Below are 19,709 nucleotides of genomic sequence, written 5' to 3'. Positions count from 1 at the left end.
CTATTATAGGGTTCCCCGTTTTCTCTCATTTATTTTTCTTCCCACCACCCCCACCCCCCTTCCCAAAGTAAAGATATTAATTATGCTTCTGAGAAAATTCTGGAAGGAGTAAGACATGATGCCTGGCTTGATTTTCCTTCCCTCATGAGTCATCTGAGTCCAGTTTTCTTCTCGAACGGTTCGTCCCTCCTTTTGCCTGCACCCGAGGTGGCTTATTCCACAGCAGTTTGTGCAGCTGTAGGGGGGCGCTCAGCAAAGCGCTTCGGGACCCGTCCCGGTGCCGGGCACTGCGCCGTGAGGTTCAGGTCCCTTCGGGCGCCCGGGCGGGGGCAGCAGCTGCCCTGCTCTCCGTGCGCGCAGCCTGAGTGGTCTCGTGCCGCCCCTGTGCCTCTGGCCGGGGAGCTGCCGTAGTGGGCCCAGCCGAGGCGGAACCTGTGCACGGCGTCCCGTGGGGCGGGGGCGGCTGAAGCTGCTTTCTGGGCGATGTCCCTTCCTTCTTCTGGTCTTGAGTGATCACGTGTGAAGACTGCCCTGCAGAGAAACTGAAACATTCCCTGCTCTTACGAAGGCTGTGTGCTTAGGGTTTCCATCTCATCGTGACTGTCGCAGACAACTAGTATGTGTGGGAATCTCTGGGCACGATTCGGCCTTGGTTTCCAGTTCTGCTCCGGGCTCCTTGGCTCTTGAGTTTTCATAAATTCCCGTGTTGGAAATGGCACTGGAGCTTAATGGGTGGAGGAGGGCAAAAATTTAAAAATTGCTTCAGATTTTTGGACAGTACAAATGATCTGTAGAATGTGTAGGGCTTTTTTATATGCAAGAGGTGTAGAAAGGTGTGGAACAGGGGTGTCATGCACAGGTCGGCGTAAGTATATGCTGGGGGCACGCAGTCATTGAGACGAGGCAGTTACCCCAGCTCAGGGTGGTAGGAGTGTCAGACGTGGTGGCCGGGGAAGTCGTAGTTACTAACCTCTGGTGCTCTCCCCTGCAGAAGAGAGCTGTGGGAAGAGGACTCAGCCACGAGCCATTTGGTCCTAGGTGTTGGTAATGCCGCAATATAAGTGCTTCCTTTCCTTTCACTGTAGACCGCAGAGTGCTAACTAGAAGCTTTAAATGTTGCATAGATGTTTCAAGTTTGCAAGCAGGCCCCCTAGAGACAATTCGATATCAGTAAAGTTTGTCCCAGAAAAGATACAAACCAACAGCAATTCTTATGTTATTAATTTATTAGAGGGCAAACTTTGAAAAGGTGGTGGGAGGTGGTCCTGTCTTTTCAAATATTAAGAGAAAAATCACATGGAATGTTTTCAGAGATAGGAAGACATCTACCCATTAAAAGCTGAAAAATCAATCAGGTTTTGGTGTGGGCCAGACCACCGTGGGGAAGGTGATTGGTGATTGGTGGAAGAATTCACACTGAGAGTGATTGACAGGCTTTGGTGATGCTGCCGCGTCTTCAGTTGTCGCTTCTCGTTCTTTAAGGCCAAGCAGAGAGCAGAGGTTCTTCAGTCCACGCAGCGCTTCTTCTCTGAGCAGCAGCAGAGCAAACAGATAGGCGGCAAGGCCCCGAAGGTGGACGGCGATCCGAGCAAGCCCCCCGAGACGCTGGCCGCTGCTCCTGGTGTCTGTCAGGACAAAGCAGAAGAAAAGCCCCCCCCTGCACCCACCATGGCCACCAAACCTGTTCGGACTGGACCCATCAAACCTCAGGCCATCAAAACCGAAGAAACAAAATCTTAAAAGGCTGTGGTTTATTGCAGGGGCCTGGGGGAGGAGGGAGGGGAGAAGGAAGGGTGCAGCCAGGTCATCCAGCAGCCAGAGGTGAGAATGGTCTGTGACGTTCTCCAGTCCCTCTCCAGTCCCGGGCTCAGAGGCACACGGGCCGCACCCACACCCCGAGGCTTGCCAGCTCACACCCACTACACAGCATGCACCCTGGCGGTGGCCGCGCACCTGGCGGTCCGATTTTACACACATGTGCACGCGTTCCTGGAGTGCGTGTCCTTTAGAACTTGGTCCTTATGGTTAGATGAGACCAGAAATAGAGGAAAGTAACTGCAGGGGCTAGCCCGGCCCCGAACGGTGCGGTGGGCCCAGCTGGCAGAGCAGCTGCGACTGCTCCCTTCGGCCTGCGGATGCGGTGGGGGCCGCCCGGTGGTGAGGAGCACGAGGGTGGGCTGCAGGAGGGCCTGTGCCGCCTTCAGCTGGCTGTCTTTATGACCTGGTAATTGAGTCGAACACAAAGTCTAGTAACTGACCTCCCTCCTTCCTGGATGAGTGAGCGATGGTGGAACAGTGCTGTCCGCATCCTGAACATGCCCCAGTGGGCAGCGTTTGGCGGCTGCCTCTGCGTGGAATGACGCTGTGTTCTGGTTGTGGAGCCCTGACCCCAGACACAGACTTGGCGAGTGCTCATCAGGCGCATCTTGCCTGCCTTCGCTCGGTCATTTCTGCAGGGATCCAGTGGGGTGTGGTGGGGTTTCTTTGGTTGTTGTTGTTTCGGTCTTTTTAACATGGTTTTGGGGTGATACTCATGAAGATCAGTGAGCATCTGGAACTGTGCTGCAAACACAAGGACATCTGTCTGAGGAGGCTTCTTCCCGGAGCCGCAGCCCACCCCTGGGCCCTGCTGGGAAACAGAATCAAGTCTCAACGCCTTTGTCCGTCCCGCTAGTAGTGTAGCTGTAGGCAGTGCTGTGTCGCCCCGTGAATGTGGACACCTCGCTCCTGCTTCCTGACGTGGTCGTGGCCGTGCTTTCTCAGAGCTGTTCCTAATGATGATGTTCTAGCGCGTTTCCTCCGGACACGACGGAGACGCTAATAATAGAACAAAGATGGTGCCAGGTATCACAGCAGTAACGGAACTTTGCTGTTTTCTGGGGATTTGTTTTGTACCTTTTTCTTTTTTTTTTATGGAGTGTGCTGGATGTCTGTGGTTCTGTTCCGATGACACATCACCCGGAAGGCTGCTGCTACCGATGCTAACACACTGCGATGGTCTTTTATATAAATAAGTACATACATATACATATATATATAATTTGAATTTTTGGAAACTTTAGCTGTGCTGTCAACTTTGGAAAAACTACCCCAGTTGTACTGTGTTGGGTTGGCATTGTACAGAAATTAACAGCCATATTGGTCTAGAAACGTTCAACATAATTTTTTCCATTTGTACAGGGGTAACGCACTGTATTAAATATGTAAGGTCTTAATCTACATGGGTTTGATTACAGAAACTAATAAAGTATTCTCTAAATAATGAATCTTGGGGCTTCTGATCCATGTCTCAAATCCGAAGACTCATCCAGCAGAAGCAGTGGACATCATGACTCAGACTTAGTTTCTGACTAGGAACCGAGGCTCGCTCCGAAGGAGGTCGCGCGGGGTAAGGTTGCGGCCCGTGCTGGGGCGGCCGTTCTCGGGTTGACACGGTCTGTCCTCGAGGAGGAGAGACCTTTCTTCATGATGCTGAGTGTAGAAAGTAGTGTCACCATTCTGGGCAGAAGTTGAAGGTGCGGGCCCACAGGAGATGGCAGTACTCACAGCTGTGTATTCCGTGTCTCTGGCCGGTGCCCCTGCCCCAGGTAGGGCCAGGTCCCCAGTTGGGGGCACGAAGGAAGTGGCCAGTTGTTTTTCTCCCTCTCTAAAATCAATAACATAAAATGAAGCCCTGGCTGGTTTCTCAGTGGTTAGAACGTCCGCCTGCGGACCAATGAGTTGTGGGTTTAATTCTGGTCAAGGGCACGTACCTCGGTTGCGATTCATCCCTGGCCCTGGTTGGGTTCTGCGGGAGGCAGTCACTCGATGTGTCCCTTTCACATCGATTTCACATCGATGTTTCTCTCTCTCCCACTGTATCTGAACAAAAGTGGAAAAATGTCCTCGGGTGAGGATAAAAAAATAAAGATACTTGTCTAAGTGCTGCTCCCCAGTCTGGTCGTACAAGCCTCGTCTCCAGCTCCTCTGACATGACAGGATAACGCAGATGAGTCAGCAGCTGATGGTGGGCCTGGAACATTCTCTGCCCTTTGTCCTTCGCTAATGACAAGTTGTGCTTTGTGATGGAAGAAAAGAGGGGGGGGGTAGGGTTGGAGAATGGGGGCGGGGATGGTTCGAAAAGGCATTTTATTGACTTGTTTTCACAATACGAACTACAGAAAGTAAAGCTCAACATCCTCTTGGCCGGAGGCGAGGTGGAGAGGTGGGGTCAGGACGCATCCTGGACTTTAAAAGGTCGAGAGTTCCCCTGCTGCTGGTGGGGCTCAGTGGTTGAGCGTTGACCCACACACCAAGAGGTCGCTGGTTCGATTCCTGGTCAGGCCACATGCCCAGGTGTGGCCCGATCCCCAGTAGGGGGCGTGCAGGAGGCGGCCAGTCGATGGTTTCTCTCTCCCTCTCCCTTCCTCTGTCTCAAATAAATTTAAAAGGTAAAATGTCAAGAATAGACCGTCGGAACTTAAACCTTGTAGGTGTGTCTTTGTTAACACGTCACCAGGGTTTTTCGTGCTCAGTCGCAGCACATTTCCTAGCTTCTGGGCATCTTTGGTGTCTTCACCGTCTCCTGCCCACCGGCTGCAGTTGAGCACGGCTGACCTGTTGATGAAAATCACCTTCATTTGATTATGTGTTAGGTATACGTTTGTTTTCCATTCAATCTTTTATTTTTATTTTTTGTTAATCCTCACCCAAGGACATTTTCCATTTGTTTTTAGATAGAGTGGAAGGGAGGGAGAGAGACACATCAGTTGGTTGCCTCCTGGGCAACCCTGACCGGGGCCGGTGATCAAACCTGCAACCCAGGCCCGTGCCCTTGACTGGGAATCGAACCCGAGATCCCTCTGTCCACAGGCTGACGCTCTAACCACGAAGCCAAACCAGCCAGGGCTCCACCAGACTTTTGGTGAAGTCTATGCATTTCTTCAAAACATTTGCTAAACTAGAATCTCACATATAACCACTTCCGATGCGCCTGGATTCCCCAGGTCTCCCACCGAGAACCCAGGCATGGTTCTCCCAAGCTGTGACACCAACACGGCAACATGTACAAAAAAGATCGTTTTTCTAAGAAATCAGTACGGTCCCCACGTCCCCTGAAGTAGACATCCAGTCATTGCTTCTGACACCACAGAAACCTGTCTTCGTTGACAACCCTCCCCACCTGGGAGACCTGGGCAATGCTGGCTGATGGGAGCACCGCGCCCCGCGGGTTCTGATTCCGTTAAATGCTGGTTGGGCTCCCGCCAAGGGCTCGCCACTGCCAAACGTGCACACACACACATCCAACAATCCAACTATGAATAAAGTCAGGGCTTTTTGCAAACATTTTCTCAATCCTCGCAACAGCCCTAGGAGAAAGAGTTACTCCTCTTTACAGGTACGAAAACGGGCTCATTGACATCAAATGACTCGCCCAGGATCCGTCGGCTTGCACTGGGAGTCAGTCCTGCCGTCAATCAACCCTTTCAAAGGCAGAGCACCTGCCACCCCTGCAGGAGCGCTGTCCATCGCCGGGAAGGCGTGGCCTCGGAGTCATGGTGCTGGGAGGAGGGGTACGCCTGAGTTAGTTTTCAAATATAGTCCACAGGCCTCCTCTCGGTCGCCAGCATCTAGTGGGCGCTTCCTCCCTGCCCAGGGCAGAATGCCCTTCCCCAGCGCCGACCCACCTGCCTATCTGGGGGCGTTCTCATCAGGTCAGTGCTGCAGGCGTAATTTGTATCCGCAGCTGCAGAGAAGGGCGCAGATGAATGCCATCAAGTCCAGCTCCTTAGAGGGCCTCCAGGAGGATAAAGACGGGGCGGCGGAGGGTGGTGCGGGTCAGCCTTTCCATTCTCGGAGGAGGGGGCGGAGCGGACATGCGGAGACAGTTGTCGGCAGGGCGTTTCTCTGCAAGGCCATGAGCTGAGGTGTGGAAGGGGTTCTAGACTGAGCTCGTCTGGCGTCGGAAGGTAAGTCAGCTGGGCTTTCTCTTAAGAACAAGCTTCCAGCCAGAAGACCGGCTGGTGAGCTCCGACCACTGCAGCCCAGGGTCTACGAACGGCGCTGTTGCCACAGCTGACCGGGTGGCCACAAATGGGCGCCGGGCTCCGGTCCTTGGGCGGTGGCTCGGCACCGAGGCAGACGGCTGCTCAGCCCTGAGGTGGGGGAGCACAGTCTGAAGCCAGACAGCCCCAGGTTCAGGTCCCAGCCCCGTGGCCCTGCGGGAGCCACTGAGTGCTGCTCGTCCCCCTGTGTTCGATGGGGACCTTACCACCTACCACTTACTGTGGTTATCAAATGAGGTCCTGTGAAAGGACACCCCTCCGTGGCCCTAAATGGGTGGCCGCGATGATTTCTGTTCAATATCGAGCCTCGGAGCACATCTGAGCAAGTAGCCCGGCCCCGAGCTGCAGCTTTGTCGTGTCCCCTTTCTGCTCTTTAGAAGGTGAGTTCCCTGGGCGGAAAGCCCAGCAGGTGTCAGCAGCTCCGAGGCTCTGGCCCCCGTTTGAGGGGAGCAAGCGCCCGACAGGGCCCAGCTGTGCAACTCGGGAGTCAGTCCGGCGCTCTGGGCCTCCATCGTCACATTGCAAGGCTGGGAGGCCCAACTCCCCCTGGCAGGGATTCGAGGAGCTACTGCCTCAGGTCGGGGCTGGGGCTGGGGACAGGCTGCAGGAAAGGCAGGGAAAGCCCTCCGCACACCTTGCCGGGCTGGACCCAGCTGCTTTCCTCGGCCCCCTGCTGCGTGTGTTGCTGGTGCTCGCGTCTCACATTCACAGGTGGCCTGGATCTAAATCCTCGAGTCCTCCGAGTGCGAGGCCATGGCTCAGAAAAGCCCCGTGGGCAACAGCCTGAACCTCCTCTACAAGGACCTGGCATCCGAGGTGACCAGACGCAGGTTCACCATGGCCACCAGGTACTCGGAGCTCAGCGGGTCGGGCGGCGCCTGAAGCTAGGCAGACACTGGTGCATGCAGATGTATTCAGATGTATTCATTTGTGTTTAAATGTGTTCCTCCACGGCTGTGAGGAGGCAGACTTTGTGAATGAGAACTTGCTTTGTCATCCGCTGCGAGGAACTGACTTTTCCCTTGATAATCAGACGCAAGTTACAAGGTACCCTCTTCATATAAAAATGCATGACTGCTCCCGGCCGGTGTGGCTCAGTGGTTGAGCGTCGACCCCTGCACCAAGAGGTCGCCTGTTCGATTCCCGGTCGGGGCACGTGCCCAGGTTGTGGCCCCGATCCCCAGTGGGGGGCCTGCAGGAGGCGGCCAGTCGATGTTCTCTCTCATCGATGTTTCGATCTCTTTCTCTCTCCCTCTCTCTCTAAAATCAATCAAGAAAAAAAATGCATGACTACAAAGTTTGGGGGCAGCATGGACCCCGTGAAGTCGCCCTCATTCCCAATAAGGCTGTAAGCTCCCTGTAGGCAGGGACTCTGTCTCCTTCCCCATGATGTGCCTGGTGCCCAGTTAGAAGAAAAACACCTCACAGTTGTCTGGCCCAAAAGAAAGGGTGTTTGTTGAGTTGGCACCTGGTATTTCCTTTGCAAAGTCTGGTCGCTGTGGGAGGGCGGTCTCTCGCTGATCGGAAGACCCCCGCAGACGAAGGTGGGTGAACAGCACAGTAGGACGCCGCTCCCATTGAAACTGAGCTCTGTGGGAACCCCTGTGCGCCAGATGCCACCCGGCGTGTGTCACAGGTCCTGGGTAGAAGCTGAGGCTTTCTGGGGGAGGGGCAGGCGCTGGGGGAAGTGGGCGGGGCTTCTTCCCTCACGGCCAGTGCCCACCTGTCACGGTGGGTGTTGGTTATCTGGGTTTCCGAGTTATGTTATCTGCTCTTAACTTCTGCCGGGAAACCTGGGTTGAAATAATCCTAATAAGGCAAATACGAGTAAAGAACAAAAGTTGGCAGGGCTGCCCAGCCGGGGTGGCTCGTGGTTGAGCGTCAACCCCTGCACCAAGAGGTCGCCAGTTCGATTCCCGGTCAGGGCACATGCCCAGGTTGTGGGTCCGATCCCCAGTGGGGGGCGTGCAGGAGGCGGCCAGTCGATGTTCTCTCTCATCCGATATTTCTGTCTCTCTCCCTCTCTCTTCTCTCTCTAAAATCAATAAAGAAAAAAGAATTTTAAAAAACAAGTTGGCAGGGCTGGCCCTTCTGAGTTGTCAGGCTCAGCTTAAAAATAATGACTTTATTACACCTGATACATTAGTCAGAAAAAATGTTTAAATATTGATTTTAAAATATGGACCTGTATCCAATATTGTTCACAATGCTAGCTCGCCTTAGAGGTTACTGGAGCATAAGATGTCCATGAACTGGTAAAGGGTGTGCGGCTTCCCAGTTAACACGGCCACAGGCTGTAGGAACACTTACTGGTGGTGATACGTGGCAGATTTGACCACTGGTTGAGACTGTCTCCCGGGCCATGGCCACTGTGCTCTGACGTCCATGCAAGAAGGAGGAGCCCCCCCCAGTTCGGGACCCCTCAGCACCCCTCATCTGCGGAGCGGTGCTGGGGACCCACGCTGCCTGAGACGGCAGCACGAGCTCGGGGTCAGGAGGTCCCAGTCCGCCGTCTAGTCCGCCTTGCACCGGCCCCAGGACCGGGGCCAGGCGCCGTCCGTCTCGGCGCCCCGGGCCGAAAGGCTCCCCGGGAGACGTGAGACGTGGCTGAGAATCTGCATGTTGTTCGTTTCTCTTTCATTTCCGGTCCCTGCAACATCACAGGTGGTCAGGGGACCCTGAAATCTGGGTCTTTAGCACTTGATGGGCTAGTCATAGGTCCTTAAAAGCAGTATTTGCCCAGCCCTGGGCGGGGCGGGGGGGTAAGTTAGGCAGGAAGGGGAGGCGAAGGGAGCCTGGGGTTGAGCTGGCCAAGAAAAGCTGGGGTGCCGTGAAAGCTAGAGGAGGCGCTGCCCTGGGCTGCCGGCGGAGAGCCGCGGGCAGGGGCGGGCGGGGCCATCGGGGCCATCGGGGCCGCAGGGCCCTGCGCACGGCCAGTTGCCCCGGGAACAGCTGACTCGGTCAAAGTGTACCGGCAGCGTGTTGCCTGTTTTCAGCCTTGGTAGACGGGGCAGGAAGCGGGTCTCTTCCAGGGCTGGGGGCTGGGGGGGTTCTTCCTTCTTTTAAAAAGTCCTGTCTTTGTTGAAATAGCCTTCATTGTGCCTCCCTCCCAGAGAAGAGACGTTTACCCAGACGTGTGAGGAAGCCAAGGAGATGTTCTCGGACTCGGATCAAGTCCCCTCCCCTGGCACCACCGACCCCCCAGTCCCCCCAGCCCCGCCACCCTCTCCAGCTGAGGACCTCAAAGCCTCCTAGGCGCGCAGACGGCGGTCATTTTGAAATAGACTTGGACCTGAGGCTCCAGGGAGCGGTTTCCAGGCCATGGGTTGTCTTTGAGGGCGACCTTGGCAGACCTGTGTGCTCTTTCCTGTCCCCCCACCCCCACCCCATTGTCATCCCACGAACACATGCAGAGCCATCTCTTTGGTCTTCGAGCCGAGTCTCTGACGTGGCCGTATATTGATCTTTCATTCCCGTCACGCTGTAGGACACTTACTAGTTGGTTGTGTTTGAATAAAACACACACACACACATACACACACAACAATCGGGCCTCAGTGTTTGTTACTAAATCAGGGTGCTGGAGAGCCCAGGCCCCTGTGTGAAGATCCCAGCTCCAGAGAACCCTGGGATACTTGGGTTTGCAAAGCTCAGCCTGAATCACAACAGAAGAATCGCACCCTGATTGCAGCCGAGAGCAGAGACCTCGTTGGGGGGAGTATATTGCTCAGACCCCACACTGAAGGCTCCCACGGGTCCCAAAGCTCCCCGAAGGGTCCCCGCAGTTCTCTGAACAGTTCAAACGCATCAAAAAGGTGATTGTTCAGTGTCATTTTTTTTAAGATGTTTTTTAGAGGAAAGGAGAGAGAGAGAGGAGAGAGAGAGAGAGGAGAGAGAAACAGCAATGTGTGAGTAAAACATCTATTGGCTGCCTCTGCACACCTCCTACCAGGGATCGAGCCGGAACCCGGGCATGTGCCCTGACTGGGAATCAAACCAACAACCTTTTGGTGCATGGGACGACACCCAACCTACTGAGCCACACAGGTGCCGTCTTTGATATCGTCCACCTCTTCGTAGTCTTGGTAGATGTTCTTTCTCCTGGCTGCCCTCAAAGTGTGCTCCGGACCCCTGCCTGCATAGCCCGCGGCTGTGCCGTTGGTGTGCAAGTCAGGCCCCTCCTCTGGGGTCTGCTGCAGCAACGCGGGTCTCGGGGGGCACGCGGGGGGCACCTGGCATTGCCAGCTGGGCGTCCGACATGCACATACCATCATCTCAGTCCAAGGAGGAGGCAGATCTGTGCTGCCCACAGTGAAGCCACGAGCCGCACGTGGCCACTTACATTTAAATTCATTAACATTAAGTAAAATAGGAAATTCAGTGCCTCGGTCTCACTAGCCACATTCTAGGTGCCCAGTCATGACTCGTGACCGGTGGCTGCCACATGGGATGGTGTAGAAAGAACAGAAAGTTCTACCAGACAGCAGCTGGGACCGAGGCTGAGGGTCCTGTCTGAGGTCGTGGTCAGCGAGGAACAGACTCAAGGAGGGGGAAGGTGAGAAGGGCCAACACGAACTCTGGTGGTAGTTCCTTCCAGTTTCTGAACTTGTTTCAGGATTGTTGTTTTTCCTGGTCATTTGCTCAAAAAATATTCTTGAGTATTTCCACTGAACAAAGCCATCCACACCTGCTCCGAGCCTCCATTTCAGTGTGGGACGTGTATCCAACGTAAACAGTGAATTGTGTATCCAATGTAAACAGTGAATTGTGTGTCCAATGTAAACAGTGAATTGTGTGTCCAATGTAAACAGTGAATTATGTATCCAATGTAAACAGTGAGTTATACGTCAGGAAATGATACGTGGAGAAGTGTTAAAAGAATAAGACAGGGTCAGGAAGACCAGAAGCGGCAGCAAAAGTTTCAACAGGGTGGTCTGGGTACAGCTCCTTCGGAAGGTGACATCTGAGTAAGGACTGAAAATGGTGATGGAGTTCGGTGCCTGGACATCAGGGACAGAGGGAAGGGCCAGTGCAAAGCCCTAAGGACCCAAGGGTGCCCTGGTTGTTCAAAGGGCGCTAGGAGGCCAGTGGGACGTGGCTGGAGCGGAAGGAATCGGGGGACATTCGGAGAAGATGCAGCCACAGTGATGGGGCTCTGACTTTGAGTAAAATGGGAAGCTGTAGGGGGTTTCAGGAAAGAAGAGGCACAGTCTGGCTTCTAGAGCGAGCGTTCCTGACAGGCCTTTGATCCCAGAGTTTGGGGCATGAGACACCAAGAGGAGATGTTTGCTTGTTCTGGGTAAAGTGTGTGTTGGTGGCAAAGTTCCAAGAGAGGTGACCCTTCACCAGCAGGAAAACCAAAGGGACCCTGAGGTCTATCTGGGGGAAAGGGCCCAAGCACCCTGAGTTCTGTGGCACAGGTGAGCTCCTGACATGTTCCTTGTCCCTGGTGGGGCGCAGACAGGCTGGGCAAAGGCCGGAACGTGGAGGACACCAGCGCTGGGGGCTCTGCGTCACAGCCACGCCGTCTGCGCTGATGACTGCAGATGGTGTGGGGAGAGGGCGCCTGGATCCTGCGCCTCCTGGCTGGATGCCCCTCCCTTGCTCATCTCCACCGCAGATGCCGCCCCGGAGAACAGGGAGAGCAGAGCCCCGAATAGACAGGAAGCCGAGGAACAGTCCACGCTGCACTGGCAGGAGAAGGTGTTCTGCCCATTAGGTACGACGGCACCCCAAGATAAGTTCAGTTATTCAGGTCTGCTCACCTGAGGCTGTAGTTTATGAAACTCACGCCCATGGCAGCAAATAAGAAGCCAAGTGGAGTTAGAACGAGTTGGGGAAAGATGAGAAGATGGTTTGGGAAGAACCAAGAGGAGCAGAAGGTGGGGCTGGGAAGGTGTCATTCCACTGTTTGCCAGGTGTCATCCTGGGCAACACCTCTGTTACATGCACACACACACACACATGCACGCAGGTGCGTGCATGCACACGCACACAGGCACACAGGCACACACGCACACCGGCACACATGCACACACGCACACACGCGAACGCACACCGGCACACATGCACAACGTGAACGCACACATACACGCACACACGTGACTGCACACATACACATGCACACAGGCACACATGCACACACGTGAACGCACACACACATATGCGCGCGCACCCCACCTTGAGCATTCTGCCATCACAGCTCCCAACCCAAAGGAATTATGTGATGGTTGGAGACTAGACTCGTCCCTTATGCAAAATACCCCACAACGTACAGAAGGGCGTGTTCAGTACTTTACTGCGCAGGCGGAGGCTGTGGGTGCCCACCTGGACTCTACCTGGAGCGCGAGGAGCCGTGCGTCTCTGTAACCAGTCTGGCCACAGAGTGTCCCTGTCCCCGCAGACGGGCTGCTCTCCCCGTGGTGTGGCCCTGGCTTCCGGCCTGACTCCCCAAACTCTCTCTAAACCTCTCCTCTCGCCAGAGAAGGCCGTTTGTGAAAAGCCCTGGGGTTTGCACAAAGCTTGGGGAAACCACCCCGCACCACAGCGTTTGCCCGGATCGCCAGAAAGCTTAAACTGTCGGCGAAACATCCCTTTAAGAGCCGCCAAAAGAAAAGCGTGTGTGCTGCGAAGCGCGGGGCCCAGGCTGCTCTGCCCGGGGACACAGCCCGAGGCCCCGGCCCGGGACGCCGGAGCTGGGCGAGCAGCGAAGCGGCGTGGGCTGGGGCTGGCGCCCCGCTGCCTCAGCCGACACCGCCTGGCTGCCCTTCACACCTTGGACAGCCTGATGTCATAGGTGACCATGTTGAAGTTGTCCCAGGCGAACAGCTTCTTCTCCAGGGGGTTGTAGTCGATCATGCTGCTGTACTTGTAGCGGTTCTGGAACGGGATGGCTAGGGCCTTGCTGCTCCCGGTGCCCGTGTCGTAGGCGAAGTTGACAGTGGCGTCAGGCGACGAGTAGCTGCTGACGGTGTACAGGGTCCCGCAGATGACGAAGGCGTTGGCCACCGACTGCTTCCGGATGTTAGTCTCCCAGGTTTGCTCACGTTCCAAGCTCTCGGGGTTCAGCTTGGAGAGGACAATGGCACCTTTGGCGTCCTCGCTGCTGTAGATGACCCACAGGCCGGACTCGTCCACGGCCAGGTCAATGTCGGTGTAGCCGCCCCAGGAATAGGGGAACTGTCCGTGGTAGCCGGCCCCGGGGATGTCCTTCTCGGCCTTCAGGGTCTCGGTGCTCAGCTCGTACCTGATCAGCGTCCGGGACTCCGCCCCCTGGAAGTAGAGGCTCCCCCCGTAGACCACCGCGCCCGTGCTCTCCAGCGGCCGGGGCAGCACGTGCACCTTGGAAGCGTAGCCCTGCGTGAACTGGCTGAGCTGGCTGTACTCCAACACCTGGCGGATGCCCGTGCCCACCGTGTCGATCCTCCACGTGCTCTGCTGGGTGTAGGGGTAGACGGGCTTGGGGTCTCTCATCCACACCCCGTACTTGCCCGTGATGCTTTCAGCTGTTCTCAGAGTCACAGGCTCCCCCACCCAAACCAGCTCTCCGCATCCTGGTGAAGGAAGAACAACAACAAAAACACCGACTCACGGTCTCTCCGGGGCCCAGAGACAGACTCTGCCACCTGCTGGCTGAGTGACTTCCTTTGCTCTCTCTGCCTCAGCTTTCTCGTTGGGAAGGGGGATGGTGATCGTGTTTGGGGTAGTCGGGCTGTTGTCCATCTCCAGTGTAAGGAGACACGTTCAGTGCTTGGTTAGAGTAAACGGCCAGTAAACGTTACGCGATCGTGGGATGAGAACCGAACCTCCGCAGAGGCTGTATTTGTCCTATTCCGCTTACCCTGCCCAGGGTCTCACGTGGGTTCGTTATATTATTCTCTATGACTGTCATCTCTGATTCATCTCATTATTTTTTAAAAATGAGACAAAAATAACATCATTCTAATCTCTCTAAGACAGAATTATTCAAGCCCTAAGGGATGGACCATATGTTTCATGCATGATTTTAATGCAATAAAATCTGAATACAATTTTACACACCTAATGAAGAAAAAATATATTTTTTTTAACTTTAGCAGAATCACAACAAATGTCTGTACTCGAGCAGGGACCCTCAATGTCTTTAGAGAAGGCGAGAATTTACTAGAGAAAGTACTCGTATCTCAGGGAATCTTGCTTTGAGTATTTCCAAACACCGCGTCCCCATGCCTGTCCCTCAGTGCCAGCAACAGCTGTCAACAGCACACGGTCCCCGTTTCGGAAATCACAGCCTGGTCTTAGCTTCAGGCTCTCAGGGAACACCTGACAGGGGAGGTGCACTTTCCCTAAGTACCCACAGCTCAGAAAAGATGCCTTTGGTAGCCTGTGTGCTCCTGAGGACTTGCCCCGGAGAGGGAGCAGACACAGGACCAGATGCAGATAAAGACCACATGGGGGCACCAGAGAGCACACTTCACTGCCTACCGGTGTCCCCCTCTTCAGTGCCGGGATGACCAGGTGGGCCCTCCTTCAGGATTCTGGAGGCGGGAACCTCTGTTAACTCCGACTTCAGTTCCTGGAAGTCCGAGGTCTCCGAAGTCCTTCTAGAAACTGCAGCCAGAGAAAGAGACAATGTGGCACCACCCCGAGGAACATGGCCCGGCGACGAGGCCGAGGACCGCATTTCCATCAGCTTCCGGAGACAGCGTGATGTTTGAGATGTGTCTGAGGACGGTCAGTGCGGGGAGGGAGATAAGACAAACCGGACTTTGCTGGCAGTGAGCGGGGATCTCGGAGCGGGAGATGGGTCTGTTGGGGTTCCTATCATTCTCTCCGCTTTTGTGAATGTTGGGAGAATTCCATAAAAAAGCTCACAAATCCCTCGCTGGAGTGGTTGAGCGTCGACCCTGCACCAGGAGGTCGCTGGTTCTATCCCCGGTCAGGGCACATGCCCAGGTTGTGGGCCTGGTCCCAGTGGGGGGCGTGCAGGAGGCGGCCAGTCGATGTTCTCTCTCATCAATGTTTCTGTCTGTCTCTCCCTCTCCCTTCCTCTCTCTCTAAAACCAATAAAGGAAAAAAAAATCTTTTTTAACTGTAGGTTTGTGATTTGGGTACGGGGAGACCCCAGGCCAGGAGTCGACACTCCTTGTAATTCTCACTGATCTGAGAGGAGGGGCCCGTACCAGGGGGCCACCCAGGGCTGCCCGGCTGGGTCAGGAGGGAGGGGAGCCCTGGGCAAGGCCGGGTGCTTTCAGTGGGAAGGAGCAGGTGAGGCAGCGTCATAGAGTTGGGACTGGCCACTTTGAATCATTTCCAGGGGCGCTATCCCTGGGTGACCAGAGCAGGGGACTAGCTGATGTGGGTGTGAGAGCCTGAGGGGGATGGGCCGTGGACTGATTGGTCTGCAAAGGAAAGGTGAGCCGGCTATCATCTCCTCTTTAGTCCACCTGTATCTACATTTCGTAAACGAGGCAGCTGAGGCTCAGAGAGCTTGAGTAACTTGCTGGAGGTCACGCTTCTGCCAAGGCCACGGCAGCTGTGACCCTTTCCACCTTGTGGGGGAGGGGGTGTCACTTGTAAGTGGATCTATTGCCTCTCAGGGCTGGATGCCCTGAAAAACAAGGCGTTTCTCCTTTGGAGGGAGTGCAGTGCGGCGCTGTCTCAGTAGAGGGCGCTGGAGCGCCATGGTGGGAGGCGGCAGTTCTCCCGTCTTCTGGGGGTGGGTGGGTAGCCTGAGTGTGAGCACCCTGGGTGGAGTTCCGGAAGCTGTGGCCTGGCCTTGACCTCGCCATGGCCCTCTCAGCAGGGAACCCAGAGTCCCTGCACGGGGACCCCTCCCGCTGCAGCCTGTCCCTGACACCTCTGCACCCAGCCACAGGTCCTGGGCCTGCCCTCGGGGGGTGGTCTTTGCAGCTCCCAGCCAGATGCCCCACCTTCCCTCCTGTCTGATGGGCTGAACCCCGCCTTCCTACTGAGGTCCCAACCCCTTCAAGTCCGTCCTTCCTCAGCCCAAGGGTGCTACGTAGCCTTTACTTACATGTCGTGTTATTCTTTTGTCACTGCTAATGATTCTTGACAGTGTCCTCCCTCCCGGGGAGCTCCCATGCCTTCCCCTCCCCCTCTTCGTCCTCCACAGGCAGCGTTCTAGACTCTAAGGGTCCCCAGGAGAATTGCAACGGGGGGGGGGGGGCATGGGCAGTGGCAGTTGTCAGGGCTCACCCCCGAACCTGTCCCCAAGGCCCCTTTTCTCTGACTCCCAGTGAGCCGACAGCCCCGCCTGGTCTCTCCTGCTGCTGCTTCTGCCCTAAGCCCTTCCCGTGTCACTGTCCCAGCTTTAATAAATGTCCTCTCACAATACAGAGACAGATTCTTTGGATTAGATGCCCCCACCTAACCTGCTCTGTGGGACAGATGGTTACCTCGAAGATGTCGCTCTGCCTCGCTCTCTCCCTGGCCCTCCCTCTCCCTCCCTCCCCTTTCCCACCATGCTTTGCAGGAGCCACTGGGCATGTGCTTTGAAGTAAACAAGCATCACGATAAAACATCATGTCAGGGAGCGCTCCCCAGTGAGTGCAAGGCCGGCTCAGTTGGCAGGTGGCTGGCTGGATTGTAAGCCTGCTGGCTTCTACTCGGCGGCCTGGGCCAGAACATCTGGCGGTGGTCAGACCCCCAGAGCAGAGCGTCTGGCGTGGGGGCCGGAGCCCGCGGGACAGGACACAAGGCCCGGAGGTCCAGGCCGGAAGGCAGCACAGCAGCCGTGTGACGGGGCCTGGGCTGGGCGGGAGTCCGAGCTTCCTAGCTCAGTCCTGCTGTTTGACCTCGGGCAAGTGACTCAACCTCTCTGAGCCTCAGTATTCTTAGCTCAGAGTATAAATAAAATGGTCCTCAATAAGGATGTGTCAACACAAAAATTTCTTGGGAATGTTTCAGAATCATAGCTCATTCCGAAGGGGGGGGGGGAAGGAGGTTATGAATATATTAAGGACTATATAGTATCAGACTGTTCAATGTTTTTCGGGCTCTGTTTCTATTAAAATTCAGTCCTAGGGGGAAAGGTTCGTGTCTGTTACAGAATTCTGAAAATCGGCGTACTCCTCCCTGTCTCCCTCAGACCCCTGCTGTGTCGGCACCTTCAAGAGAGCTTAACTCAGACGTCGAATATAGTACATATGGGCAAGAGACATTGTAATGATGTTTATAGTTTTTTCTATCACTGCCTGAACAGTTAGGTCAGTATTGTATAAATGGAGAGGATGAAGAGAAATCGGGGTGTCCACATGATTACAGGTTGTTGTGAGAACTCAGGGAGAGAGAAGACCAGTTGACCACTGTCCTGGCTGCTGCCCCATCACCCCTGTTCTGTAGAATCAGCGTGTGTGATCGGATCGTCAGGCACACGCTGGAACCTAACATGAATCCAATCCCACTATCTGCTCAGCAGTCTACACGCAAATCCCCCCACTGATCCCAAACCTGCCCCCTGTGGCTCTTCTGCCCCGGACACAGGAGCCACTTCAGGGTCACGGCCGCATGGGGTCACTGCGTGTCTCCAGTCCCTTTCAGTCTTGACCTTCACATCTTTGAAGAGTCCAGACTAACTGTCCTACAACCGGATCGACTTGCTTGCTTCCTCCTGATTGGACGACGTCTTCAACAGTGAACACTGGGGGTGCAATTTCACAAACAGTGGTACCAGTACCGTCTTCCCCTCTCCTGGGGGGAGTGTGCCCGCCCCTCCCCCGCACACACCCACAGACTCCCCATCTGCGGGGCCGGGATGGACGCTAGCGTCTCACTTAGCAAGAGCCTCCGCCATGAGCAGCCTGGAGACCGACAGGTTCTCAGACGACAGGGAAGGAAAACGTCCAGAAACACAGCGAGGGACTGACCAAGGGTGACTGCCTCTTTGTGTGGCCAAGGAAGGACATCCGAGAACTAAAACACCCCACAGAGTGACCACCTCGCATTATTTCTTAATCCCTTGTCGTTTCCTAAATGGGGGTCATCTCAACCCCCAAAGGTGGGGATCGGCTGCTCAGGACAGGATCGTTTTCTGAGAAGGGAGCACTTGCTACAGACCCTGCCCGGAGCATCTCACCTGGTCCTTCCCGTTCACCTGCTGGGAGCTTCGCTGGGCGCAAAATTCCGCACCCCTGACCCACACGGGACCGTCACCATCGGGATGCCAGTGACGGGGGACAGCCACGGATTTGCCCTCCTTCGCCATCGGCCCCAGGCTGATGTGTGGTCTCCGGGAGGAAGGAGAGGGCAGAAGGACAGACCTGGCCACATGCAACAGGCCACCCTGAACAATGTCACCTTCTTACCTTCTTCCCTGGAGCCTGGTGGCACACCCAGCGAGGTGCTGCGGGCTTGGGGACACTGGTCCCTCCTCAGCCTTTCTATCTCCTGGAGGCTGCTCTCCAGCCTCCTGGCCAGACCCTCGTTCTCTGCCACCAGCTGCTGCTTCTCCTCCTCCAGCACCGACTTGTCCTGCAGGAGGTTGCCGTAGGCCGTCTCCAGCTCCCTGGTTTGCGTTTCCAGCTGACCTCGCTCCCCGGTCAGCGTGCCCAGCTCCCGCTGCAGCCCCGCCAGGGTCTCGGGGGCCCCGGCCGTCTGGGCCAAGGTCAGCCGGTGGAGAAGGCCCTCCAGGGAGCGGAGCCGGGCCTTGGTGCTCTCCAGGTCTGCGCGCTGGGTGCTGCTGTCCCTCTGCAGGTCCTGGATGGCTGACATGGCCTGGCCCTGCTCGGGGCAGCTGGACCCATCGGGGCTGGCCACGGTGAAGGTGTACTGGCATCGGCCACTCCGGTCACTGGCTTTGTGGAGCTGGGCTGTCCTGGCTCCCACACCCCACAGCAGACAGGCCAGCAGCAGCAGCTGGGCAGCTGGCATCTCGGGCCTGTGACTGCAGCGCTGTGCAGAGTCCGGGGCAGAGGCTGGGCGAGGCTCCCTCTGGAAGGCTCTCCCACTCGAGAGGTGCCTGGCTGGGTGGCCCCGCCGGTCAGATATACTGGGAGCCAGCCCTGCAGGGGGCAGAGAGGTGGCCACGTGAGGCGGGGTGGGGCCAGGGACAGGAGGGTTGTTTTGCACTGCCGGCAAGACTCTTAGGAAATGAACTTCCAGAAGTCTGTTTTGAATTCCTTTAAAAAAAACAAAAACCCGACTTTACACATCCCGTGTCCCCATAATATCCCTCTACCCGCCACTTTCGCACACACACCCTCACACGTCGCCTCGTCCAGCATGACGGCTGTGTGCCGACTTCAGCAAGGGCTCACCTCCAGCTCGTGGCACCACGCGTCCTGCAGACTTTGCTGAGAACCTGCTCTGTGCTGGGCACTGTGCTAGGGACTGGGACACAGACGTGCCTCGGACACAGTCCCTCTGCCGCGAGGCAGGGAGACCACAGCTTGCCCGCACGTGCGGGCAGCGGGCACCAGCTTGCCAGGGGTGGCAGAAGCAGACCCCTTCCCTGTCCCTGGCTTTTTAAAATGTATTGATTCTAGAGAGAGAAAGGAAGGGGGAGAGAGAGAGACATCGACTTGTTGTTGCATTTACTCATGCACTCATTGGTTGATTCTTGTATGTGCCCTGACTGGAGATTGAACCTGAAACCTTGGTGTACTGGGACGATGCTCCAACCAACTGAGCCACCGGCCGGGACTGGAGGAACTCCTCATGCCGGTC

The 19,709-nt window shown here is 55.8% G+C and overlaps 2 protein-coding genes across 5 annotated transcripts in view; one reads left to right on the top strand and one right to left on the bottom strand.

Moving 5' to 3' along the window:
* PRRC2C (proline rich coiled-coil 2C) overlaps window positions 1–3,319 on the top strand; it is an 83,361-nt gene extending 80,042 nt beyond the window's left edge. For all 4 annotated transcript variants that reach the window (XM_036273441.1, XM_036273439.1, XM_036273440.1 and 1 more), the window contains one exon: window positions 1,483–3,319. In XM_036273441.1, the coding sequence (XP_036129334.1) occupies window positions 1,483–1,740 (258 nt within the window). In that variant the 3' untranslated portion in view covers window positions 1,741–3,319. The remainder of the gene's footprint in view (window positions 1–1,482) is intronic.
* Window positions 3,320–12,335: 9,016 nt separating this feature from the next.
* On the bottom strand, window positions 12,336–18,977 carry MYOC (myocilin). Its single transcript, XM_036273046.1, has 3 exons — window positions 18,350–18,977; window positions 14,508–14,633; window positions 12,336–13,597 (listed from the first exon to the last, which is right to left on the bottom strand). The coding sequence occupies exons 1-3, from the start codon at window positions 18,912–18,914 to the stop codon at window positions 12,813–12,815; spliced, it is 1,476 nt and encodes a 491-aa protein (XP_036128939.1). The 5' UTR covers window positions 18,915–18,977; the 3' UTR covers window positions 12,336–12,812.
* Between the last annotated feature and the right edge of the window lie 732 nt (window positions 18,978–19,709).

The sequence above is a fragment of the Molossus molossus genome, unplaced genomic scaffold, assembly GCF_014108415.1.
Source record: "Molossus molossus isolate mMolMol1 unplaced genomic scaffold, mMolMol1.p scaffold_m16_p_20, whole genome shotgun sequence".
Classification (NCBI taxonomy): domain Eukaryota; kingdom Metazoa; phylum Chordata; class Mammalia; order Chiroptera; family Molossidae; genus Molossus; species Molossus molossus.
Note: the sequence above shows the minus strand (reverse complement) of the source record. Positions and strands in the feature narration are given on the sequence as shown.